Source organism: Clytia hemisphaerica, unplaced genomic scaffold (assembly GCF_902728285.1).
Source record: "Clytia hemisphaerica strain Z4C2 unplaced genomic scaffold, Clytia hemisphaerica genome assembly, whole genome shotgun sequence".
NCBI lineage: Eukaryota > Metazoa > Cnidaria > Hydrozoa > Leptothecata > Clytiidae > Clytia > Clytia hemisphaerica.
Window position 1 is genome coordinate 42,960 of NW_027104586.1, and position 18,003 is coordinate 60,962.

The window sequence follows — 18,003 nt, forward strand, 5'->3', positions numbered from 1 at the left end:
AAGGGCTGCATATAAGGTAGGTCACTTAACTTGAGTGCCCGCCCCGGGCATTCATTTCTACAAGCAGAGGGTATGAGCTACATTTAACAAAAGTGTTGAAAATATTTCTAAGTCTTTTTCATCCGCTGGATGACATTTCTACAAGCAGAAAATGTGATCGATATTTTTTTTAAATGTTGAAAATATTTCTAAGTCTTTTTCATCCGCTGGATGACATTTCTACAAGCAGAAAATGTGATCGATATTTTAAAAAAATTTTGAAAATATTTCTAAGTCTTTTTCATCCGCTGGATGACATTTCTACAAGCAGAAAATGTGATCGATATTTTAAAAAAATGCTAAGTCTTTTTTCATCCGCTAGATGGCATTTCTATAAGTCAAAATGAATGAATTTATTCTCGCAGATGAGTTTTGGGGAATTACCATCCAATAGATGGCTTTTGAATGGTTCGGGGATGACACACCATAGCGAATCTTGAAAGTTCATCCAGTTGATGACTTATAGATGATACTTTGATGAATAGAATAATTTGATGGTATTCTGATGACAAACTGATGATATCTTGATGACATTCACATTCGTAGGGGAAGAAAGGTGAACAAATACCTTAAGTACGATGGAAACTCATCCTGGTGAATCGATTTGTGTGCGAGTTTCAAAAGTTCAAAATTAATTTGCTGCTGGATCGGTAACCAACCAAGCTGTACTACATCCTCGATTGTAGAATATCTCAGCGTCACAAAAGCTGCAATTCTGCATAGCAGTTTATCAAGTTTTTTCAACTGGATTTGTGGCAGGTTCCAGAACAATGAACAACAGTAGTGTAACTTCGATATAGGAAGGGCTTCGGCCAGTTGCTTCCGCAGACGAAAAGTTGCTGTACGACGAAGATAGCGTAGCACGTATAATTTTGCGTAATCTGATTGAGTTTATCGATATGAGTTTGCCAATTTAAATTTTGATCGAATTGGATGCCAAGAAGTTTATAAACGATAACTCGTTCTATCAGTTGGTCTGTGTGATTGATATGAAAGGTTGCGTGATCGGGGTTCATGAAATCGTGAAGGTTTGACATTCTCAGTGTTGACGATAGCATGATTTTGATTTTTTTTGTTGTTAAACGCCAGGTTATTAGTGCTTGACCATTCTCTAAGTTGGTTTAAACGATGTGTTAAGTTGACGATCGAGGCTGGGAGGTTTACTGTCTTACAGTGTTCATAGATAGTAGTGTCGTCTGCATATTGGTTTTTACTCCCACCATCAACGTTATCATGTAGGTCGACGGTATAAAGGTTGAATAGAATTGGTCCAAGTATAGAGCCTTGAGGTACCCCAAACGATACAGTTCCGTAGTCAGATTTTTTGTCGTCAATCTGGACGAATTGGCGACGATTACATAAGTACGAAAGCATAAGCATGGCAGCACTGTTCGAAAAGCCTATCTTTCGTAGTTTTACTAGTAGCGTTTTGTAATCGACAGTATCGAAGGCTTTGGAATAATCAAGAAAAGCGGCTAGCGTGACTTTGCTTTTGTTCATCGCACCAATTATGTCGTCTCGTATCTTCATTAGGAGCGTTTCGGTAGAATGACGCTTGCGGAAACCAGACGTGGTTTGTTGATATATATCTGGTTTCTTTCGATGTACTCAACGATCTGCTTTGCCATTAAACGTTTCTAAAGTTTTGATAAGATAGGCAAAACAGTGACGGGTCTGAATTGGTCAGGAGTGACGGACTGTTCAGTTTTTGGAATCGGTGTTACTTTACCGATTTTCCATTGCTGATGGAAAGTGGTTTGAGCGATCCCTGTGTTTATGATGTGAGTTAGTGGTGACGCTAGATGGTCGGCGATCAGCGATACTGGTAGATTGTCATACCAAGCAGAGCAGTCACTTCGAAGATTCTTTATCTCTTTGACAACTTGATCATAAGTGACGGGTTGAAACTCAAATTCTTGATCAACCTCAGTGACGAAATTTCGAAGATGTTGGATTTCTTCAGTGGAAGTTGGTTGCGATCCAAGGATTCTTGATGCCGTGGATAGGTAGTGTGCATTTAGTACGGATGGTTGGATATTTATCACACTTTTTGTTGGATTGAGAATTCGATGAATCAGCCTCCAGATTTCTTTTGGTTTTTTCAATGAAAGAAGTCTGCGGTAGAAAGTCTTTTTAGTGTTTTTTATCTTTCTTTTTAATGCATTGCGAGCGTCACGAAATTCGTTCCAGTCGGAATCTGAGTTCGATGAGCAGCGATTGCTTCTCGTGGCATCTTTGCTGTAGATCGTTGATTTGTAAGTCTTTCATCCAGGGTGCTTGCGGACGAGTGACTTTGATTCTTTTTAAGGGTGCGCGGCGTTTGACGTACTCAAAGAGTAGATGATTGAGTGTGCTTAGACTATCATCTGTACAATCGGTTGCATAAACGAGATTGAACGGTAGGGTAGAAGCATCAGCTACGTATGTAGGTAAGTTGAAGTTTCTCATGTCACGTATTACTTTGTACCGTGGTTAGAATCGGGCGACACGAGTATTCAAGCAGGCAAACACGGCATCATGATCACTGATTTCTAGTGTTGGTAGAACTTCGCAGAATTTGACTTTGCATGACGAGTTGGTCAAAATGTGGTCAATGAGCGACACTCCTTTACGTGATGGAGATTTGACATGCTGGGCGAGGTCGAACGAACGAAGGGTTTCGAGATACGAATCTTTTATTAGAGAGTTCGATAATAGATCGATATTAAAATCACCCATTATTACCACGTTTCCCGTCCAGTCAAGAATAGCTGTTCCAACGATTCTGGTCGAAGCTTTCAAGCCAATCCGCTTTTTCTTGGTTCGTGAAGTTCGGTTGATACGCAACATTGAGGAGTAGTTTAGAATGTTTGTTTTTTCCTTCAATTTCAACCCATAGATGAACAAATCATTAAAAAGGTGGAAAAGGTTGCTTACCACTGCGCCGTTAGAATTAGATGCCTCATACCAAAACAGCTTGCAGATGATATTACAAGAAAATTGTACACTTTCAAACAATACCGTCAAAACGAAACAAAAGGTCATTTAGACAGCTAATTATCATTTTTGATGATTGAAACAAAAATAATGACCCATCACGTAATTATGCTTATGTTTAATTTGATAGGTTGATTTTTAACGTTTTCGGGCACTTTCTGAAAATAACTTTTTTATTCAATTGAGCAAAGCTTTTGATTTAATGAACCAAATTCAATAAATGACCTATCGAAATTTAAGTTTATCTTTCTTCTTTCCAATGGAATAGGCATGGTTCTTTTAACATTTTTAGATTTCGAGAAAATCAATTTCAAAGAGAGAAACTTTTTTGTGGCGCACCCGGTAGATGATTTTTTTTAACCAGTTTCACCATTATAATAGTACATTTAGTGATATTCAATGTATTGTATGTAAATATATTTTCAAGCTCAAAGTATATTGTGTTCTTCATGGTAAAATTTTATAATTTGACATTATTTTTCGTAAAAAACTGTCAAAAAATAGCTATAACTTTTTCTAGCTTGATTTTTGACCCCTAGTTGTGATGTCTTTTGGAATCTACATGAAATTTCTGACAATTTGGTGTGTCACATGCCTATGTTTTGAAACAAGCTACAAGCTACAAGCCTATTTTGTAGGCGGGTTTGCGCTATGGGCCCCGCAAAAGTGACGTCCGGGGTCCCCTTAAAAAGGGTCCCCATAAAAAATTTCACTTTCTTACCTGTTTTTAGGATATTTAGCAGCTTTTGTATATGATCCACAAAAAAATTATGTCATAGTCCCTCCCCTATTCTGATGAATGAGAGTTCAACTCAACAAGAAGTTTATTTTATTATATATATGCCCAGAATTTCAGAACTTTTCAAACGTAAAGTGTTTTGATAGATTCCCAGAGACTTTTATGAAATTTGGAGAATCTTTGTAAAATGATTTTTTAGCGCAACTGCATTTTTTAAAAATTAAAACATTTTTATATTATGTATTGTATGTTAGTTTTCTCAGTCATTTTCTTTTTCGTTCTTTCCCGTGCAGACGGCTGCGCGGACTTTAGGTGTCGAACCGGGTTCTGGGCCTACTTTTTGAGAATTTGTGTTTTTTGATACTTGTCGTTTCTCTTGTTCTTGTCTCTTTGAACTTGTTTGTTTTGTCTGTTGTTTAACCCCTTTTTTGTTTATTTTTCTTTGTTTGTTAGTTTGTTTGGACTGCGGGTCGGTTTAAACTTTATGTCTATCAGTTTGTTGGTTCTTTTTCGCGTAAAATTCTCATTTCTTGACAGAATGTTTGATTTGTTTGATTTATATATTTAGAAAAATTCAAAAAAAAAAGAAAAAAAACGTATAATTAAATATTTCCCGTTTTCCAAAAGGGAAATATTTGTTAAAACGGGCTTTCTCCGTAATGATTTCCAGTGTCAAAAAGCCTTCCGTACGCCTTGACTCTAACGCCCATTTTAGCGCCCACTTATATGCGTAGGAGGCCGCAATCTGTGCGGAGGAGGTTATAGCTATGTACAGTTCGAGTCGGGTTGCAGTAGTAAGAGGGGACATTTTCAAACAAGATTGTGTACATAAACAAATCATTCTGAGTTGGTTGGTGCGTGCATGGCTCGTTTAATTCCTGTGTTAATTTCATTGACAACAAGAAGGGTTTTTACTTCCTATAGTTTCTTTACTTTCAGATTTCTTTTCACAGGCCTCTGAAGATTATTTGAAATCTTTCTTAAAACTTTCAGACTTCTTTTTCAAAGGGCTCTGAAAGTATTTGGATGAAATATTCCATTCCTTTTTTTCTTTTTATTGTGCCAAAGTGTCCTGGTGATTAAAAAAGCATTGCTAGTGGGCAATGAAAAAACAGTGTGGAAGATTGCTTGTTTACTGAAGAAGGTTCACAGCAAAAAAATACTATCACCCACAAAGAGTGGCGGAAAATACTATTACCCACAAAGAGTGGTGTGAATTACTCTTAGGTGCCAAATAAACGGGGGGGTTCGAATAAATGGGGGGGTTGGAAAAATTTTTCAAATTAAATAAACGGGGGGGACCTAATTACCACGGGGGTTGGAAAATGGACCGATCCTGGTCAAAAATAGCGTGACATTTTTTTTATTTATAAAAAGTGTCAAATTTCAATTTTTGCCAATATCTTTTTTTCTACCGCTTCTTTTGTCTTGATATTTTAGGAGGCTGTAGGGCTTGGGGCTGGGAACCCGTCAATATAACTATTTGTGTTATATGAGCCATATTTGAGGTTGACAGGGCAAAAATGACTCTTTTCAGAAAATGTCATCCTCAAAAATAGGACTTAACAAGAGAAAGCGGAAAATGCTGAAAAAAAGCCGCCGAAAGGTTGCTCCTAGTAAAAAGTGTTAAAGGTACAAGGTTCACTTGTTATATGAACCTGTTTTGAGGTTGACAAATTGACGATATTTCAAAATGAATTTTGCAGTTTCTTGTCCTGTTAACCTCATAAATGCCTTTTTATACTTTCAAAATGGGATTCTATGTTTGCTATGTAATTTCGAAGGGTTACAAATCTGCGTAGCAGGTTAAAGGAGCCAATTTTGAGGTTGACATTGCTCTAAAATCAGAAAACATATCATGTGGGCAAAAGTAATTACAAATCGATGATGATTGGTTTTCATATTGCACAGAAAGATTCTTTAACTAATAATAAGATATAATTAAATGTTAACAAAACATTTTTGAGGTTGACATCCTCAAAATAACCTAAAAATGATCAAGTATCTCCAAAACATTGACATATATAATGAAAATGCACTATCAAAATATTATGAAATAACATACTTAGGAACAGAGTGCAAGTACAAAATGAACTTGAAAACTTATGCTAGTAAAAACTATTGAACTTAGGAATTAAACTTTCAGGACTAGTCGCCATAAAACTTTTGAGGTTGACAAGATCAGTAACAAATAGCAGCGTCTGATGTCCTTAAACTGGCAACAAATATTTTCACTACTATTGAAAAAATGCGGAAAATTATCCAAAATAAACAAAATGTTTTAACTATTGGAAAATAAGATAAAGCAGTAGGAACTATTGGTCTGTAATCTAAAACAAATCAAAGACTAAAAAGCAGAACATACTATCTGGAAATACCCAAAAAACACTAAATGAAATATTGCTACAGTACAGATTTAAGTTGTTTTAATCCGATCCATATAGTACAAGATATCTGTCAAGTCTTTGTTTTCCAATCTAAAGCCTTTCTTTGTCTCCTGAAATGGAACAAATGGATAGACAACACTCTCTCGATAAAAGTATGTTATTGTTTTGGAAAGTTTAAACAACTGACAGTTTTTATTTGTAAATTGACGTTCAAGGAAATGTCCCTGGAGATGTTCCATACCAGCAGGAATTGTATTTCCATAGTTGTCAGAAATATTATAATCAGTTACTGCACTTTCAACAACCTTGATGAACCAGATAATGTCATCAGACTTCTCACTAGCAGCAACTGCAACAACTGAACCCTCTGGCATAAAATCTTCCAAATCTTCTCCGTCCCCGTCACCACCATCATCATCATCTTCTTCAGCTCTCTCATCATCAAGATCATCATCTACTATTTCAGGAGCATTTTTTGATCGAAGAATTCGCAGATAGATTTCACTTGCAGATATAGTAAATTCTCGAAAGAGAGCACATGATCCAATCTCAAGCTCACATTCCTTGCAAATACAAAGCCTGTCAGCTGCTTTAAAATTACTTTCATTAGGTTTGAACACCATAACTTGAAAATATGAAATGCCATCAATTTTGCTGTGAGTTTTCTTCCGAACCATGGCACGTTCTATATCCAAGACCTTAGGATCAACTTCTTCAATCATGTAAGGAACTGATGTGGAATCATCGAATTTCTCATGCAAAAAATTGATAATATCATTTGTGTCAAGGATAACTCGTCCAGCTGCTATTTCCCTTCTAACTGCAACCTTCACGATCCCACCGACATGGTCCACTTCCCCCTTGCCGTGTCCCGAAACGCTATAGATTCTGATGACCATAGTGTTTAGTTTTGTTGCTAGCTGCTGCAGGTCATAGACATGTTTATTCGATTTGTATTGGCAACGACAATTATCACTCTCGATGATGATTACTTTGTTTCTTAGATCTATCCCATCGATCATTTTGTCAATGCAAAGTTTGACAAAAACTTGATCATGTTTGCGGTTGTCGGAAAAGTATGGATGGTATGTCTTTTCTCCTTCAGCCCAAACAATTCCAGAATGGACTGTTACCTGCGTATAGGACCAGTGCAGGGATTGTGCTTGGTATTTCACAGGGAGTGTCAGATTTTCACTAAAATCGATGTCAAGGTCAACTGAGTCGAACATACTGTAAAAATCTTTAATTGTTGACCGGTAATTTTTCAGTTGATTTCTATTATGTATAAAATGAATAAGCATTTTATCCATAAACTTTATCAACTTTATGTTTTATATTCTAGTGACCTTGGTTCAACGATACAAAAGCTGTGCGCCTCTCTTTAATTTTACTAATCAAATATATGACAGCTAGTATATACTCCTGTAAAATCAAATTGTACCTTTTTTCTAAACCTGACTGGAGTTTCACAAGCTAACTCAAAAAACAAAAGAAAGTCCGAAAAGATTCATTCTGACATCAAAAATCTTGAAGTAACAGACGAAGTGATCTCAAGTAAAATATGCTATATTTCGTATTCTATCTAATACATCATTCAGGCAAAAAGTAAGTACAAAGAATAAAAGCTACTATTTATAAAAGTCATGGTAAAAATCGTAAAAATGTTATCAATAAAAAGGCAATTAAAATGTAAAATTGGCTAAGTATAATGATCCCAAGTGACTGATGATGAAAAGAAACTAATCTCGAGAGAAACTAAACAAAGAAAAGAAGGCTACGAAAACAAATATAACTCTCTCGAGGCTTTCAGGCCACTATTCAAAATTGGTGTATGTCTTTTAATATATAAAGCCTCTTGATGAGCAAAATACTCCAATTGTTTGCGGAGTCGATAATTTTTGTATTGTCTTTGACCAAATTGATGTAATACAATCTTTCATCCCCACAAGTAAACGTTGTCAATATCAAAAAGCAACATTGTTCTTAGATAATTTAATTGGTTGCATTCTCTTAAGTGATCGAAAATGGCACTATCCTTTCTTGTTGCATGTTCAACACAGCGTTCATGTAAATTCCTTTCAGTTTTTCCAATATACGCGGCGGAGCAACCAGGACAACAAAAGCGATATACAACATTAGCTTTGTAATCATCAGGGGTTTTGTCTTTGTTGTTTGTAAAGAAATTAACTTTGGTCGTAGAAAATGACGTTTTAAAGTGTAATCTTTTGTCAGGGCGAATGCATCTTTTTAATTTATTTTCGAGGGAATGTGTCATCTGTTTACTTTTATCACCAAAGTATGGTAATTTTAACCAAATAACTGTCTGGTTTCTTTCGTTTCTAATCGTGGGCAGTTAACTTTGTCAAGCGTTGTCTTAATGATTGAGTTGCTAACTTTGCATGGGAATGAATTCCAAGAAGCGAATTTGCGAATTTTGGACAGTTCTTGTTTGAGTTTACAATCTGAGCAAATACGTTTAGCTCTGTTAACCAAACTTCGAATCCAAGCGGTTCTGAATTTCCAATCTTCATAGCTATTGAAATTGGAATATTGTCCTGTGTTTGTGTCTTTTCGAAAGATTGATAACCCATCTGGAGCAATCTCAAGGTCGAGAAAATGAGGTATTTCTTGATCGAAGTTATCTACGGTAAACTGTATGTTTTTATCAAAGGCATTCATAAGTTCATGAATTTTAGTTAAATCAGAGGATTTGATGACTAGAAGTGTGTCATCAACATATCGGCCATAAAATTTAATTGTGCCATCATTAATGAGTTTAGTGATGACTTTCTGTTCTAATTCAGTCATTATTATGTTAGCAAGCACTGGTCCCATAGAACTACCCATACTAACACCATTAATTTGTTCGTACAATTGCCCATTGCACGAAAAAACAGTTTTTGTACAAGTGTCCTTGATCAGTTTCTTTAATGTAGATTTCTTAAGATTTGTTTGAATAAGATTTTGGTTGTATACGCGGTTTAGAATGACGTTAATTGTACGAGTCAATGGCACGTTTGTAAATAAAGAGGTAACGTCAAATGAAACAAAGCTAATGTTGTATATCGCTTTTGTTGTCCTGGTTGCTCCGCCGCGTATATTGGAAAAACTGAAAGGAATTTACATGAACGCTGTGTTGAACATGCAACAAGAAAGGATAGTGCCATTTTCGATCACTTAAGAGAATGCAACCAATTAAATTATCTAAGAACAATGTTGCTTTTTGATATTGACAACGTTACTCGTGGGGATGAAAGATTGTATTACATCAATTTGGTCAAAGACAATACAAAAATTATCGACTCCGCAAACAATTGGAGTATTTTGCTCATCAAAGAGGCTTTATATATTAAAAGACATACACCAATTTTGAATAGTGGCCTGAAAGCCTCGAGAGAGTTATATTTGTTTTCGTAGCCTTCTTTTCTTTGTTTAGTTTCTCTCGAGATTAGTTTCTTTTCATCATCAGTCACTTGGGATCATTATACTTAGCCAATTTTACATTTTAATTGCCTTTTTATTGATAACATTTTTACGATTTTTACCATGACTTTTATAAATAGTAGCTTTTATTCTTTGTACTTACTTTTTGCCTGAATGATGTATTAGATAGAATACGAAATATAGCATATTTTACTTGAGATCACTTCGTCTGTTACTTCAAGATTTTTGATGTCAGAATGAATCTTTTCGGACTTTCTTTTGTTTTATGGTTTTTAAAATTATCGGCTGGTTATGGATTCAAGCTAACTCAACATCCTCAATGTTACTCGATTCCTCATCTGCTACATCCTGTAGAAATTAAAATTTGATACTTAACTCAAAATACATGACAACGAAAATCTAGATAACTAGTGCCTTCTTAAATGTCTAAACATTTACCTGTCTTTCAAAATCGACTTGTTTGTTAGTATGCACGATAACACTCGACTCCTTGACTTGTTTATCCTGTAGAAATATGTAAAAAATTAGAGTTAAGATGTAATGTAAAAAAGTACACTACTCTGAGTTTCGTGCTACCTGCATTTGTCAATTGTACAAAAAATTGATATCAAAATAACTATAGTGCCTATAATGAGTATAAATATTTACCTGACTTTCAAAATTGACTTGGTTCTCATTAGTTTGCTCAATAACACACGTCTCTTGAACTGATAAAACCTCATCCTAAAAATGAAAATATAAAGCTTTAACATACGGACAATTCTAAAAGATTGCTTACTAACGAGCTAACCAATAAATTACTTCACGATCATACCTCATTAACAGGAATAAATGCCATTGAAACGTCTGCCAAAGAGTATTCTTCCTCAAGTTCGAGATTGTTCAAGTTGTTACCGTCTGTATAGTCTGTAATATTTATATTTAAGTTCGAAAATCCTTTCTTCTTGCATATCTTAACGTGTGCAATGAAATGATCAATACGCTGATATTTCTTGTTGCAAAACTGGCAAGAGTGGTCCATTTTCGCATGTGATTTTAGATGACGCTGGAGACCATTTTTCCTGTGGAATTCTTTGAAGCAAATATGACATATCAAACTTGTTTTTCGTACTTTCAATTCACAATTTCTAGTATGTCTATCATGGTTATCTTTCCTGCTACTCTCTTTTCCACAGTTTTCACAAATGAAGATCTTTTTGGAAATCCCACAAGAACTGTTAACATGTCTTGATTTTGCTTGCCTTGTTTTAAAAGTTAATTTGCATTTGCCACATTTATACACTTTATTTTCTTCCTTTTTATTCATTTTACTGTATCTGAAAAAAGTAAAAAGATACCTCTGAAACAATACAAAATCTTAAAAATCAAAATCAGTCATTTCTGCAATAAAAGCAAAACTAGAATGATTGAATTGCTAAAACTTTTGAAAACATTTAAAAAGCTGCACTACAACGACTTCTATTGAAAAACACTGCAATGACCTCCAAAAAAGAAAAAAACTGCAAACAATCTGAAGTAAAATCAAACTAAAAATTTGGTCCAGTGATAGCAATCAAAAACTTGGAAAAACTTCTTCCTTTGGCCTGAAAACTATTTTACCTTAGTAATCTGATAAGTCTTTTGTAAACCTCAAAAGTTGCTCACACAATAAAAGTTACCCTACTTACAGTTCAGGCACAACCCATACTTACCTTTTGAATCGAGAAAAACAATAACTTAATTCAAAAAGTCATTATTACAACCAAAAACTTGTGTAAACCTCAATTTTGGGCCTCTTAACTAGAGTCAACCTCAAAATAGCACCTGTAATAGCAAACAGCAATCTTTCAATAATATTGATTGACTATTAGTAGTGTTTACTTTCAAACAAAACTTGACTCAAAGAATTATAAAAAACATAGTTATTATCAAGATTGGAGACCTTTTAATTGATATTGTCTTACCTACCTAATAAGTCTTGGTAAACCTCAAAAGTTGCTCCCATAATAAGTGTTACTCTACCTACAGTTCAGGAACAACCCATACTTACCTTTTAAATCAAAAAAAACAATAACTTAATTCAAAAAGTCAATATTGCAACCAAAAACTTGTGTAAACCTCATTTTTGGGCCTCTTAACTAGAGTCAACCTCAAAATAATATCCATAATCAAAAAATTTGATCTTTTAGGAGTATTTTAGGAGCTTTCAAAAATCCAAAAGTTCTACCCAAGCTTGACTTACAAGGCGCTGAAGAATCCTAGTAGTGTCAACCTCAAGCCATGTCAACCTCATATTTTGCTCCTACTTCAAAAATGGATATCTCAAGTTTGTGTAAACCTCAAAAAAAGATACTTATATCGGTGGAAAGGAAATTTACTCAGCCTAATCATAGCAAAATTTTAGTTGTAAACCTCAAATCTTGCACACTCTACGGAGCTAAGAGTAAACCTCAACAAAAATTTCACAAAACCCCCCTCTATTTTTGACCAGGATCGACCTTTAAAAACCCTAAAAAAGGTCAAAATAGACTGAATTTAGGCTTTTTAGAGTAAAACAAGGAATTTTCCTTTTTGTAGCTGGGAATTTTTTCAAAAATTAATAAACGTCCGGGGGGGTTGGAAAAAAATCGAAAAATTAACAAGCGGGGGGGGGGGCCCGTTTATTTGGCACCTAAGAGTACATTCTCGGCAAAGAGGCCGAGAGAAAAAATTTCTCCACTTGAGTGGATTGGCTTATATTCTCGGCAAAGAGGCTGATAGAACAAACTTTCTCTTTCTCCACTTAAGTGGATTGGATTACATTATCAGCAAAGAGGTAGTGAACTTGAGTGAATTGAATTACATTCACACTTACACTCTCTGCAAACAAGAGACCGATAGATCACACTTTTTCCACCTGAGTGTATTGAAATATTATTTTCTCACAATAACAACTATTATTGCTAATCAAATGCTAAGATTTTCGAAAATGATTTTTGAAAAAAATAATCAAAGGTAACTTTAATCAAGGTTCGTTGTGTTAATATTTGGAAAGATTATAATCTGGATTATATTTTACACAAAGGAGACCAGTTTTATAAAAATACTGGAATTAAAAGATTTTTTTAAATGATGCGCTTCCTCAAATTATTTTGGAAAATAATTACTTTTTAAGATTTCTTTTTTCCGCCATCCGCCAAATTAAATTCCCGCCAAATTAAACTTTTTGAAAAGGTGTACCCTTTAAAGGTGGTTTTTGCTATTTTTTAGCTGTTTTTACGCTATTTAAAGGTTAAATTTTTCAGCAACCACCAAATTAAATTCCCGCCAAATTTAGTTTTTTTTGTGTGAAATAACTTTTTCGGCCATCCGCCAAATTAAATTACCGCCAAAATTTTGTCCTTTAAGGTATCCTGTTTTCTTTCTTAAGATTGATTTAATTTTTAATTTTGTATTTTAGATCTTTGCAAACTTATTTCATTAACGTTTGTCTAGCATCCATCTTACTAACGTCGTCTACCATACATAATGGTAGATGCCTTCAGCATCTCATCACTGTATAATATATGTGAATGGGATTATGTGAATTACCTTATTAAGAAACTCAAAATGCAAATGTATTATGTGATTTTCTCCAATTCATTCCTGTTTCGATTTAAAGAGATACAATGGGGACTCCATCAGGAGATGTAATCGTTTTTTGTCAATATGCAACACCTGTATGAGTCTTTTCTGGAAAATGTCTTCAATATCTCATCATGGTATTACATATATCACCTTCAGAAACTCATAATTGCTATATAAAAGATTGGCGATAATGACAATATTATGTGATTGTTCTCCAATTTTCTTGTTTCAATTGGAAGTTATATCGTTGGGGTAATCGTTTTACTCATCAAAATGCAACACAACTTGTCTTATATTTGTATCTGAATGCTTCTTCTCTGGAATTTTGGTTTGGAAATGTACTGGATGCTGGATGTATTTGCTTTGTCACATACACATTTGATTCTTGTCCGGACGATAATGTAATTAAAAGGACTCAAACACCATGATTTGAAAAATTTACAGAAAAAACGTTTTAGGATGAGCATTATTTCATGAATGAAAAGTTTAAATTTTACCAGTTTTATTTACTAGAATGTGAATTTTAATTATTATTTTGTAATTATTATTTTTTACGTATATACAACTTGATCATTTAAAAATTATACACTTTGTACCCTTACTTTTAGGCCGATGTAAGTTACATGTGAGTTTACCGTCGTCAACTTACCCGAAAATAGATGCGGCATGATTTCATTATTCATTATTCATTATTTTTCAATAGATCAAAGAAGACTCACCAAACCATCCAGATTCATTGTAGAAACCCCATTTTACACCATGAAAGACCATTTATATTACAGCCGTATGCGCAATAAAGACAACGACAACAAGAGGCGAGATGTATTTCACGGAACCGACAACCCTGGTACTCGTTTTACAAAAAGGTTCAATACGCCCATCCGCCCTTGAACAAAGAGGTAAACGACGGGCGCTCTTCTTATGAAAAATCTTATGGTGTGTGGTTCGTCTTCATTCGGAAATTCATCAGCAAAATCTTCAAAGCAAGAACATGGAAACAGAACAGTTTTTGCATTTAAAAGAAAATAATATATCATTTTGACAGAAAATGTACGAGATCAAACAAACCATCTTTCAACTTTCATATGAATACATCATAAGACAAAAGTTATATGAACGGAGAATAATACAAACAATGATTGAAAATGATCAGAAATGTTCCAATAATTTTCAATTATTCCTTTTCATTCCTTTTCATAACTGGTGGTTGATTGCAGTCAACGCATTGTTGGATACGAATTAGCTTCCTCATCCGCGTTCGAGAGATACCACCCACAATAGATACAAATGGGTTCGTACCCACAGGAGTAGTACAGCTTCTCAACGATATCGACACAATCATGGTCTCTCACGAAAATCTCGATACCATGAGGCATTTGTACATCATCTATGGAAGAAAATCAGCAAATTAAACTCTTTTCTTTTTAACTTAAAAATTGAGTTACACCCTTAAGTAATAACTTTGATACCTCGGGAAATTCGTCATGTAGAAAGTCTAAGTTCAATCACGTAGCGACTGATAATGGCCGATTCGAGATGGCCAAACTGAGAAATGTTTAGAAGAATGTAAGTAGAGAAGAAAACATCTCTTCTTCTTACCAAACAGAAAACCACATGTGTAGCTGATTTTCTCCAGAAATTTCTTCAAATTCTTTTGTTGGGCTTTAGTGATCTTCTTTTTTGAAAATACGAGACGCCATTTGTCACATTCTTCGCATTGAAGCATGGTGTCGGTATTTTTGGCGTGCTGTTTTGATGGAGAGAAGTTCAACTTTTTTCGTGTGTTTTTTGGTCTCGCATTTAGGCTTGGACGACTCTAACGAAAAAAAAATAAACGATTTCATTTCAAAAATGAAAAAATTCAGGGGCATTTATCAATTAATTTCATAGTCACACTGACAACCAAATAATTACTCACTTACAGAGAAATAGGGAGATGATTGCTAGAACATTTACTTACATCTTTAGTGACCTTGCCATACATGTCCTTAAAAGGTTTGTAATGTCCATTCGCTCCAAGCTGAGGGTCCGGCAAGAAAGGAAGTGGCTTGCATTCTTCATTTAGATAGGGGCTAAATAAATGAGAATGAAGAGAAAATTTTACTAAAAGTTAATGGTTTAAGATTCTCAGAACTTTCATTGATGGGGAGCCGTAAGAAGGCAAATCTCGGATAAAGATTTCTTCAAAAATTAAATCAATTGACGCAACTGACGCCTGAAAAAAACAATTCCTACCCACAATGTGTACAATCACCACTTGAGCATTTCTTGATCTGGAAAGCATAGTGAGTCTCCTTGCAGTGTGTCTTCAAGAAATTTTTGAGAGAATCCAAATTCTTGAGGTCTTTCTTTGTAGTCTTGTTTCTCTGAATAAAATTGAAGTTTAAGATTGCTCTCACCAATTCTGGTTGCATTGCAATCCGAAACGGAACGAAGCTAAAGTTTTACTTTGCGCCACTACATCATTTTATAACAGTTATATTTCATTTTGGAAGGGGGTGGTAAACATTGTCCAATAAGAATAATACACACCTGTAGGTCAGGGTCTATTTCCTGGCACTTCTCCCACAATTGATCGATTGACGCCTCATTGACAGGATTGAACACTTGAAAATCCTTGTCCTTTAAAGACAATCGTTTCATCTGGTTGTTGAGCAGCTCCTTTGGAAATGCAAGTGACTGTTTCATTTCATCGCGTAATTCATCTGACTTCAATGTCTCCCGAACTTCCTTGACGCTACTTGCTTTAGCTTCAAAAGAAATAATAATATTCAGAGTAACTTAAGTTTTAAATCAATTGTCATGACTTTCGAAATTCAAACAAGCCTTTAAAAATGGAGCAGAATCACACTTATCCCTTAAAAGCCGTAATTTCCTAGAGTGTACTAATACGAAAATAGACGAAGGTAATTTATTAGATTTTTCGCCGATAGATTTTAGAAGAATGCAATAGTTACTCACAGACTGCTTTCTCAAACTCGTCAGACATCTTTTGAAACAAAAATTTTACTAACCTCTACGTTGAAGAATTTCTTTCAGCTCGCTTGAATGACGTAATGCAGATGACGGTTCGAATGCCGAATCTTTAAACCCAACGTGGACATCACCACGATAAAATGACTGGCTGACATCTTCAGGTATGTCGATCTGAATTTTTGTAGAAAGAAGACAGTTCAAGAAAGATTCTGGATGATGTATTATAATGTATAAGAATGTTGAAAAAAGATATTTTCCAAATGAGCTAAAATAATTCCCTATAACAAAGAACAGTTTTTATATGAGTCCGATAAAAATCATGAAGTATCGCCGTTTAAAAGAATTAAACACAAACGATTAAATTTTACTCTTACAATCAAGTGAACAGATGGAATCAAAGAGAATTTTGTAAAGTCGTGGTCCATTGCAGGGCTGCAGCCATCACTTGGTTTTCTCCAACAATAACCTTCTTTCCACGTTCAGCTGCGGCATCTGGATAAGAAGGCTCTCCGCACTTAATTTTGTGCTTATCGTCAAGGCTAACTAGGGAAACCAGATTGTTGTGTTTAATTGCGAATTCACGCATGTATTTCCAGCTTGCAGAGCAATAGTGTGAGTCCACGTGTTGAACTCTGATCTAAAAAAAATAAATAAGAAATAATTCTAGCTTCATTTGCTTTCTATTTATTAACACCCCTGTCTCACAGACCCGGTGGGACCCCCATTTGGCTCCTTCATTCTATCCCCACCTGACTAAAAAGTTCTCACCGAGTCACTGAGACAGGGGTATTAAATTTATTAAAGAAATTCAGAGATTTCAAGCAAACCCTAGCACTGGCATTAAAACGAGTTTCCTTAACTTACTTGTCGTTTTTGAACCATCATCTTGATTTTGATTCTTCCTTTGTAATAGCGGCTTGTCTTTGCGTGTTCGTTTATTGGCTGAAATTGATACCTCAGCCATTTCACAGAAGGAATAGGAGTTCCATCTGGCACCAACTCTTTCACACGCTTATGTAAATCGGCAAAACTGACGGCTTTAGCGAGGTAAAGCTTCTCGCCGTGACGTCTGTCATGACAAGCCACGCCGATTTCATTTGCTAGGTATTTCTCTGCAGCCCCAAAGAAAACAGCATATTTATCACGTTTGTTAGAAGGAGGTTGGTTTCGAAGATCCACAATAATGCCACTGTCCTCTGACAACAAAGCAAATTTCATTCTACGATCGATTGCTTCTTGTGAGAGGTTTAAGGGGGCAGAGCTGTCCCTTTTTAAATCCTTGAACATAGATCTCAATACAGTACTAGACGTAGCAAAACCATAGGAATCTTTGAAGGCCTTTACTGTGATTCGTCTTTCGTAGTTTGGTATTTCAGCCTCTATCTCCCGTATAACACTGAGACAGTTTTGGATCACATTATTTGAATCATCAATTCTCCAAACAAAATGGAGTGCAGGCTTCTGACCACCGGGAATGTATGAATAGTGGACTGCCTTCACAGACATTCCACCTAAATGCAAGCCTGTGTGAATAACATCATAAATTTGTTTTCTGTCTAGTTGACCTTCTAAATACTCTCGCACATTTAACGGTTTGTAAAAGTCCATACTTTTAAGTTTATGATCAAGCGTCTTCAAACGCTTAAATGGGGATGGGTTGAATGGTAGTTCCTTTACATTTGCGTTCTTCTTCTACAGAGGCAGGGGTGGAATGCACAATCATCATTTTCTTGTTCTTCTTGTGAAGGTATTTTGAGTAATCCTCCATCAAATGAGCCACTTTAAGACAGTCGATTTTGAAATCGGACCATTCATTAGACGTTGCAAATACCATTGCATTGACAGCTTCTTTCAAGC

The 18,003-nt window shown here is 35.2% G+C and overlaps 1 protein-coding gene across 1 annotated transcript; it reads right to left on the reverse strand.

Moving 5' to 3' along the window:
* Window positions 1-14,362: 14,362 nt before the first annotated feature.
* LOC136823562 (uncharacterized) lies at window positions 14,363-16,159 on the reverse strand. The gene is made up of 6 exons (XM_067079748.1): window positions 16,132-16,159; window positions 15,703-15,920; window positions 15,406-15,536; window positions 15,131-15,242; window positions 14,770-14,986; window positions 14,363-14,557 (listed from the first exon to the last, which is right to left on the reverse strand). Exons 1-6 carry the CDS (start codon window positions 16,157-16,159, stop codon window positions 14,388-14,390), a joined length of 876 nt encoding a protein of 291 aa, XP_066935849.1. The 3' UTR covers window positions 14,363-14,387.
* Between the last annotated feature and the right edge of the window lie 1,844 nt (window positions 16,160-18,003).